This window comes from Lycium barbarum, chromosome 1, assembly GCF_019175385.1.
Source record: "Lycium barbarum isolate Lr01 chromosome 1, ASM1917538v2, whole genome shotgun sequence".
NCBI classification, from domain to species: Eukaryota; Viridiplantae; Streptophyta; class Magnoliopsida; order Solanales; family Solanaceae; genus Lycium; species Lycium barbarum.
This window is the reverse complement of record NC_083337.1, coordinates 11,378,021-11,388,122: the sequence shown is the minus strand read 5'-3', so window position 1 is coordinate 11,388,122 and position 10,102 is coordinate 11,378,021. Positions and strand designations below refer to the sequence as shown.

General features: G+C 40.7%; 1 protein-coding gene across 1 annotated transcript; it reads right to left on the bottom strand.

The window, feature by feature from the left end:
• Positions 1-7,398: 7,398 nt before the first annotated feature.
• On the bottom strand, positions 7,399-8,923 carry LOC132628418 (uncharacterized). Its single transcript, XM_060344220.1, has 2 exons — positions 8,735-8,923; positions 7,399-8,577 (listed from the first exon to the last, which is right to left on the bottom strand). Exons 1-2 carry the CDS (start codon positions 8,753-8,755, stop codon positions 8,008-8,010), a joined length of 591 nt encoding a protein of 196 aa, XP_060200203.1. The 5' UTR covers positions 8,756-8,923; the 3' UTR covers positions 7,399-8,007.
• Positions 8,924-10,102: the final 1,179 nt, after the last annotated feature.

Below are 10,102 nucleotides of genomic sequence, written 5' to 3'. Positions count from 1 at the left end.
AATTTAAGTATTTATAAATTGCATGAAACTTGAAAATCATGACTACCACATTAAAAAGGGAGAAGACTTAGAATGTCTCAGATGGCTATATCAGGACAATTCCAACTGCATCCATATACTCGAGAAAACTTACTATTACAGGACATGCTATTATACTTCGATGCTGGTGCAACATATCTATACACATGGGATTTACCAACTATATTCAATTTTCAATTTTTATATGCTTACTTCAGTTATGCACCAGTTATGTACCAATATCTTCTAAACAGACAAAGTGGAGTGGAGATAATTTGAATGGAGAGCTATAGAATTTGACAAAGGACCGTATGTCCATAGAAGAGGATAAACTCCTAAAGCTATACCAGGTTACTGAATCTCAAATTGTCAAGGCAAGTTAATAAATGCAAACATACTCTGAGCTTTCTTCCTTTGGAAGGGAAAAGAGAGTTAGACTTTTAGGTACTGGTTTGTGTAAAAAAATGAAAATCTGGTAACATATTGGCTAAATCCTATGATCCTACTGTACCCTCCTCACTCGCCTCATTACATTAAAACTACTGATCCATTTGAATTTTCTTTTTAATCAATACTACCAACCCATTTGAATAAAGAGAGCAAATTATCTAATATATAGTAATTGTTTTAGATGGAAAATCTAATTTTATCGGATATCCCCGAATAGATGAAAAATCTAATATTTCAACTTCAATAATAACATCAAAGCATTATCAATAGATTCATAAATTGAGGGATAAGTCACCTGAAGGATGGGGATGGCTCCCTGATCATTTAGCTTCTCTTTTACCATCTTGGCTAATTGTTTCAAACTCCGGCAAAAGCTACTGAGGTTTCAAACTAACAGAGTACCACTTAAGCTATACCTCAAAAGAAACAACAAACTCAATGTATCTTACTACTGAAGAAGGACAAAGAAATACTCAAGAAGGTCACATATGAGATCTTACTGGTTTAATCGATTTAAGGGAGACAGGTCAATCAGCAATCAGAGCAACATAAAGGATAGACTATTCAGATGAAGAAGAAGTAAAGTGGAATAATCGAAGTAGGAACTTTCTGCACTTAGAACTGTTTTTAGGTTTTGATTTGAAGTCATTATTTGGCATAGAGTTACGAACATAAATTCTACCAACACCATAAACTCCCACGCTATTATATGCACAAGAAATATTGCAGGGAAGCAACCGAAAGTATCAATCTTGCAAGGTTTTGTTTGCAGCAAGCCTCTGCTGAAAACTGCACCAACAAGAATACTATATTGTAATATTTAGAACTAAAGATCTGTGTCTGAGCAAAAATGACCTTAAATTCCACAACAGAAAGGTAAAGAATAAAATTAGTAATCTGCTTCCTTCTTTACAGAAGGAACAAGGGAAAAATGCACCATGAAATCTCTCACACTAATTTAAAAAGCCACAGAGAAGTACAAACTCATAAAGAATCAAATGTTGTAAACACCTGGGAACTTACCTCTATCAGTCAGATTATTTCCTGTTTTTTCCTGCTTTCTTCGAGCAAATTTGAGCTTCAAAATCCTGCGAAATCCGAAGTGGCCAACCATTGCATTCCAGTCAAATTGAACATGAATGATCACTACTGCTATGTATTGAAATTCAAAGAGGTTTCAGTCTCGACGCGGAATGCAACTATAGCCAACAGAAACTCAATTAAAGAATAATTTTGAAATACTTTATTATTAATGCATATGTTTCTAGAGAGAGTATTAAGGTGAGTTTACCGTATTACCCTTTGTCGTCCATGAAGTCCCACACTTATTATATAGTAGAAAAAGAGACTTAATTATCTTGCAAGTAGTCTTCATTTTTTTTGTCAAAAATGAAAAAAAAAGAACCGTATATGAAGAACCAGACTGCATGTGTACACAACACACTCACTTCCAACAAACAACTTTAAAAGGATATAAGGTCAAGTTTCCTACCAAAATAGCAGTATCAGGAGAAATAGTAATCATCTCAAAGTCACTATAAAGGTGCATAATACGCGCACCCTTCGAATAGACAACTTTAGAAGTAGTCACATCTGTATACGGTAAAAACCTGATGCGAGGCAAATCGGTGGAGCGAGGGGACCGACTGATCTGCCTTCTTCGTCATTGGAACGACCAAGCCTGGTGACCCGAGCATTCGTGACCGTTGGTCCGAATTGATCGTGGCCGTTGGTCCGTTTGACCGGGGCCGTTGGTCCGAATTGATCGTGGCCGCTGGTCCGTTTGATCATAGCCGTTGGTCCGAATTGATCGTGGCCGCTGGTCCGTTTGATCATAGCCGTTGGTCCGAATTGATCGTGGCCGCTGGTCCGTTTGATTGTGGCCGTTAGTCCGGGAAATCGTGGTCGTTAGTCCGGGAAATCGTGGCCGTTAGTCTGTTTTGGTCATGGCCGTTGATTCGGGAGATCCGTTACGCGGTTGCCACGCGTCGATAGCGTCCTGCCATGGTCAACCACCAACCATGCGTGCGTCAGATCGTAAGGCAAACCTAATCCTACCAAATCTGCTCAGAGCTGTCCTTTTTATTATTATTCTAATCATTTGTATGGGAAGAGGCCCAAAAGGCACCACTATAAATAGAGCACATCCCCCTCCTTTGTGAGGGTTGGCTTCTTCATTTTTCCAAGAACACTTGTAATAGAAAAACATATATGCAATCTCTCTCTCAATATCTAATCCGGCCAAGGATACTCGTTTCCATTTATATTGTGTTTCTTCCATCAAGTATTCAACATTGTTCATAAACGTTTATATTCATAGTAAATTGTCATCATTAGCCGTTTTATTGAAGAACCCTCACATACATATTTTCTCTATCTAATACACATCAAGATCCAAGCACATATCCTATACCCATCCACAAATTTAATTGATTATCCGAATCCGGGGTAAACAGTTTGGCGCCCACCGTGGGGCTAGGATAATAGTGGTCTTTGATCTTGATCTCTATCTTACCCATCAAAATCAGAAACATCTGCTGTCCGTCTCTGAAAAAACGGACCAAATGGCTAACAATGGGCAATCTGGTCACGTCAACAACAACGAGATCGTGGCCGAAAATGAAGGCAGCGGGCCACGAGGATTGCCAAACCCCACTGACCCTTTAAATACTAACAATTCAATTACTTTGTCCGGGACACAAGTCCGGAAAGAACCGGATACCCCGAATGATAATATTGACTTGCGTTTAATTTTTGAAATGTTGCAGGAGCAGAGAGCGGCGATTGCCGAACAGGGAATCGCAATAGCCCAGCTGCAGAACGGAGGAGATAAAACGACCCCGGAAAAGGCGAAGAGTGTTGCTGAACCCAGAAGAGATGAGGCACGGATGGTTGAAAGCAATGGCTCCGGAGCTGGTCCATCCACCGAGGTTCTGAGAATGCTCGAAACGTTGGCGAAGCGGGTGGACTCGACCGAAAAAAGGGTGGAGACATACAACTCTCGGGTGAATTAAATCCCGGGGGCTCCGCCTATCTTGAAAGGGCCGGATTCGAAGAGGTACATCCAAAGGCCTTTTCCTCCGAGTGCAGCTCCGAAATTGATCCCGAAGAGGTTCAAAATGCCGGATATCCAAAAATATGACGGCACAACGGACCCTCACGAACACGTGACCTCATACGCCTGTGCTATAAAAGGCAATGATATGGAAGATGATGAAATCGAATCCGTGTTGCTGAAAAAGTTCGGGGAAACTCTGTCAAAAGGAGCATTGACTTGGTACGATCATCTGCCCGAGCATTCAATCACTTCTTTCGAAATGCTCGCTGATGCCTTCATAAAAGCACACGCCAGAGCCAAAAAGGTGCACGCTCGAAAGGCGGATATTTTCCGTGTAGCCCAAAGAGACGAGGAGTTATTGCGTGAATTTGTCAACCGGTTCCAAAGGGAACGAATGGAGCTCCCCCCAGTTCCGGAGGAATGGGCCGCACAAGCTTTCACAAAGGGGCTCAATGTTCAGAGCTCGACGACTTCGTTCAAATTAAAGGAAAGCTTGCTGGAATACGAGGCTGTGACCTGGGCGGATGTCCATAACCGATACGAGTCAAAAATTCGGATAGAGGATGACCAACTCGAGCTTCCCCCGGGGCCCGTAAAAATGAACAAAAGCTCAGAGAGATCACGAAAGAGTTACGAACCGGAGGCCGGACCATCGAGGGAAAGGTACCGGCCATACTCTCGAAAACCAAGCTTCAGGTCGGAAAAATCAAGGGATGGCCCGAGTCATTTCTCTGGGTGGGGGCGATAAACGGGCCGAGTCCCCGGTTCAGGTATACCACCGAGGAGTCAAACGAGGAGGCTACGACTGTGAAACTCGATCTCACGGATGAACTTCGCGAAAATGCGTTGGTCCGTATTGCAACCCAGAAGCAGATAATGGAAAGGTACTACAATCGGAGAGCCAATTTTTGACATTTCTAAGTTAGGGACTTGGTGCTTCGGAAAGATACCTTGAGCACCAAGAATCCCAACGGAGGAAAACTGGGTCCAAACTGGGAAAGATCGTACAAGATAACCGAGGTAACGGGCAAAGGATCGTATCAGCTGGAATCCGTGGACGGGCAGCGATTGTGCAACAACCGGAACGTGGCTCATTTGAAGGTATATTACTGCTAAGGTATGGACACCTCATGTTTAACCTTTTTCTTTTTGCAGGAAGTCAAGTACCGGATAAAGTTAGGATCTAGGTCTGAAAACGCGTGTTGCACTCTTTTCCTTAGTACGGTTTTGTCCCAAAATGGGTTTTTCGACAAGGTTTTTAATGAGGCAACAAGTACAACGTGTTACTTAACAAAAATAAGGACAAACGGCCGGGAACTCGGGGTCACGGCCTACAAGTGGGGACTTGATAGCGCTCGCCTGATCTCGCAGCTCGGATAAACACTAGGCGACTTATACCCACATCGAGGTTTACCCCGGTTAGTGGAAAACGGAGGAGCTCAACAAATCAAGACCGGACCTTCTGCATTAGGTTTCGGTGTAAGGACCAAACGATCAAAATGAATCGTGTCCCCCCAATATTTGCTACGGAAAAATCAAGACCGGACCTTCTGCATTAGGTTTCGGTGTAAGGACCAAACGATCATAATGAATCATGTCCCGTTTAGCATTTGCTACGGCAAAACTAAGGCCCGGTCACCGGCCATAGCCTTCGATGTAAGGACCAAACGATCATAATGAATCGTGTTCCATTTAGCATTTGCTACGGCAAAACTAAGGCCCGGTCACCGGCCATAGCCTTCGATGTAAGGACCAAACGATCATAATGAATCGTGTCCCATTTAGCATTTGCTACGGCAAAACTAAGGCCCGGTCACCGGCCATAGCCTTCGATGTAAGGACCAAACGATCGTAACGAATCGTGTCCCGTTGTATATTTGCTACAGCAAAGGCAGAAGGAATTAAAATTCTCATATGTACAAACATTTTGCAAACGCAAAGTTATCAAAAGCTGGTATAACAAAATCTTGGGTGTCTTTCTATTAAAAGGACTTCGCCCCGATGGTAACCGCCGTATTCCGGCACTGCCCCACTCACATACTCTATATCAAAGATTGTGCCCGAAATTCGACAAAGGCAACAAGGTCACAATGACCCAAGCCAAAGCTCGGCAAATTCCCCCAAAACGGGGACTGCTACATCAAAAACTTTGCCAAGGTTGAAAAAATACTGACCCTAAAGAAAATGCCTATCGTAATTCGGAGACATCTGAACTTATGAAGCATCGGATAAGTCCCACGGGCACGGTGAATTAACGACTATGAGTCGACCTGTCCTAAAACGGACCAACGATCATGACAAAAATAATGGCAAACATTCAAAATGAAGAAATAAGAAGGTAACGACGAGCTGACAGGGCCACCGGTTTCGGAAGTTATCCACTCCCCGTTACTCCGATAGATTGGAGATCCGGGAAGTGTGGGGCTATCTGTATACGGTAAAAACCTGATGCGAGGCAAACCAGTGGAGCGAGGGGACCGACTGATCTGCCTTCTTCGTCATTGGATCGACCAAGCCCGGTGACCCGAGCATTCGTGACCGTTGGTCCGAATTGATCGTGGCCGTTGGTCCGTTTGACCGGGGCCGTTGGTCCGAATTGATCGTGGCCGCTGGTCCGTTTGACCGGGGCCGTTGGTCCGAATTGATCGTGGCCGCTGGTCCGTTTGATCATAGCCGTTGGTCCGAATTGATCGTGGCCGCTGGTCCGTTTGATCATAGCCGTTGGTCCGAATTGATCGTGGCCGCTGGTCCGTTTGATTGTGGCCGTTAGTCCGGGAAATCGTGGTCGTTAGTCCGGGAAATCGTGGTCGTTAGTCTGGGAAATCGTGGCCGTTAGTCCGTTTTGGTCATGGCCGTTGATCCGGGAGATCCGTTACGCGGTTGCCACGCGTCGATAGCGTCCTGCCATGGTCAACCACCAACCATGCGTGCGTCAGATCGTACAGCCAACCTAATCCCACCAAATCTGCTCAGAGTTGTCCTTTTTATTATTATTCTAATCATTTATATGGGAAGAGGCCCAAAAGTCACCACTATAAATAGAGCACATCCCCCTCCTTTGTGAGGGTTGGCTTCTTCATTTTTCCAAGAACACTTGTAATAGAAAAACATATATGCAATCTCTCTCTCAATATCTAATCCAGCCAAGGATACTCGTTTCCATTTATATTGTGTTTCGTCCATCAAGTATTCAACATTGTTCATAAACGTTTATATTCATAGTAAATTGTCATCATTAGCCGTTTTATTGAAGAACCCTCACATACATATTTTCTCTATCTAATACACATCAAGATCCAAGCACATATCCTATACTCATCCACAAATTTAATTGATTATCCGAATCCGGGGTAAACAACATCTCTTCTAATTAATACTATATCCCTAAAAGTAGTCACCTCTTTTTATCTCTAGAACCATTTGCGTTGCAACAATAAATAGCACTGATATGCCTGAGATCCAGTTCCATGAAAAATGAAATTATTACTCATTTAGCACGAGATAACATATTAATGTGCGTCATTGTTAGTATCCTAGCTTGAGATAGTTACACGGTATAAGTGATAACAATGTGATGTCTTATAATTCTAGACAAAACTATAATTGACTCGATCATAAAAGTCACTTACACAGTACATGTTTTTTTGAGTGTACCATTGATCTCACACGTCTCTAATTTACGATGACTGTCAAATTATGTTGGACAATTATAATCAAGACTTTTCTGATCAAATAAAATCTAAAAGAAACTTGCTAACATTGACCACATTCATCCAGTTGCTCGAGTTTTAAGAAATGTTATCTGCTTAAGTTAAATACATTTTTACCTAGCTTTAAGTGTGTGAAGGGGAGAATGATATTTTACTCAAAGCACCATACTAAAAAATGTTACCACAATTTCATTGATTTTTTCTAAACGCTAAAAGAGGTCACAATCAGAGTCACAACTCACAAGGTTGATGCTTCTTCTAATAATGAATATCCACAACTTAGTTTCTTTTGTCCTTCATAATTACTACTCTGTATATAGATGGATAACTACAGTCCAAATATCAAACAAACAATAATTGAGCACTATTGATTTTTTAAAATATGCAAACAGGCTACTGAAAAAAATAATCCGTTGCATAATATTAGTTGAGAGGTCGAAGGAGTAACTGCAAATTTCAATGATTTCACCAAAAAATAAAAATAAAAAAAAAGCTCTTCCCAATTTGACTGCTAGATCAACCTCTGAACAAAAGGCGTAGAAGGGTGCTCAACTTTGTTCTTCGTCCTCTTATTTTACCACTTTCTTTTAATTTCTAGTCAGATTTTTTTTTTTTTTGGCCAAACAAACTCATTGTATTTCATCCCAAAACAGTTACATATATCTTATAGCCTATAGAACAAAAAACCAGGTAAATCTCTCCTGCCTATCAGACCATGACCACCTATTCATATTCGCTTACTATGACACCTCTTTTGACTCTATATATTTCCTACATATACAATTGTTCTATCCATTTCCTATCGTTACAGGTTATTCTTCTCTTTAGCATCTCTAAGGCTCTAATCCTGCTTTCTTCTTGTATTTGCTGCACCATCAGTTGAGGCCTGATAATTTTATGATTCCATACAGCATCATTTCTTGCATTCCATATATGATATATCATTGCAGCCAATATTGCCCATATAAGCCCTCTACTTATCTTCCCTTGAGTTCCTCTCACCAGCCTTCTCCACATCCCTTGCACTTCTAATCTGCATTTTGGAGCCTTGAGCCAGGTTAGCACCATTTCAAGACACATCTGTGAGTATGCACATTCAAAAAAGAGGTAGTTTATAGTTTCAGGGGATCTTCCACAAAGGCCACAAAAGTTGTCCTGGCACAGTCCCATCTTTTCTAGTCTCACCCGAGTAAGTAGTCTTTCATGCATCACCAACCAAAAGATAAATCTATGCTTTGGAACTGTCGCTATAGACCAAACTGCTCTCCACCATGGTTGTTGTGTACCACCACCCATGCTCCAAGAATAGGCACTACTAATCGTGTACTTCCCTCCTGGTGTCTTCTAGTCAGATTTAGAAATGGAGAAATAGAAGTGATTTAGATAAATATGGCTAAGAAAACTCTAGTACTATAAACTACAAATTATTTTCCAATAATATCAAGAAGAGAAAACCCTAAGACTATTCACTAAAAGCGGAGAGAAGATGACCACTTACGGGAACTACAATTGCCAGCATTGTAAATCCATGCACTGCTGAATTTTTGATAGCAAGAGGAATCGAGGAAAGCACGTTTTGACGGATGTGAGATAAGCAAGGCGAAAGCAGATGGATTATCGTTTTGGCTATGAAGAAAGAGAGAGGAGATAACCAGGAAAAGCGATGAACCAGGGCAACGGTGATCAAATGATATGTTGGTGGAAAAATGATATGTGGCTACTCTGTTTTAGGGCTGAAGCCAGGTTTCATTAAGTGATGAAAGACTAAACTACCCCCAACTTTAGCTTGAAAGAATTTTAAGCACACATGTCGAAACAAGGTCTTTCTAATATATAATATAAAGTAATATCTTAGTTAAAATATTAAATATAACAAGTAATAAAAAAAATTAATAGATCCTATGATACTCTAATAAACTCGGATCAGAAGAGAACTTCTGAACCTTGATAGAAATTAAATTAAGAGAGAAAAGAAGATACAGTAAACAAATTGAATAAAGAAACACATAGTCCACATTTCCATCAAAGAAATGGCGTCAAACAAGCGTCAAACAAGTTTTAAAGTTGCTACATTACTCCTATTAAACATAAACAACAACTTGCGAGCTAGACAACTAATAAAAATAAACATAAACTTAATTAGGCAAACTATTGTTATTGAAATTTCATATATCTTAACATGATGACTATCATTCTCGCTGAACCTTAAACCGTCCCTTGCCATTCTTCACAGTAGTGCGATGACCATTCTCATCTCGAGGTCGCTTTAAGGCCTCCTACCCAGTTTACCTCAATTTTCGTATCATATTCTTACATGCAGGTATCAACAGTTTATTTATCATAGAAATAAATTAATGTAGAAACTATTGAAGAGGAAGTCAAGAAATTGAAAAATGAGCTTACAATGACAATCGTCCAACCGTGATTGAAGAAAGAGTCTTCGGAAACTATGCCATCACACTCGAATATCATCAGATATAATCCCCTTCTATTGCACCGCTAACAATGAACTTTGAGTCATAGCCAAGTAATAACTCCAAAGAACTATAAAATGTGTCACTCATGTAACATCATTGCTCTCCGGTAATGTCGACACAATCTTCACATATCAGCTGAAAAAGAAACAAGTAATACAAAGTAAGTGTGAAAGCAAGTTGGGTAATATATAAGTATGTAATATCTCATCTACTTGATCCCAAGCATACTTAATATATTAAAACAAAGCCAATTGAAAAACTAGCACTTAATGTAAAAAAGTAAGACATATCTTCATCATCAGGACCTCCTGACGGTTGCATTTCAGTTATATAACAAAGATTAGTTGTGATCTCTAGGAGATGCATGCTTCATTTTGGATTTGCTAATT

Bases quoted from the DNA above. Each gene is read 5' to 3' on its own strand.
- LOC132628418 (XM_060344220.1), bottom strand. From the start codon at position 8,755: ATGCTGGCAATTGTAGTTCCC. The intron at 8,578-8,734 runs GTAAGTGGTCAT...TCTGACTAGAAG, and splicing joins TGCTGGCAATTGTAGTTCCC to ACACCAGGAGGGAAGTACAC.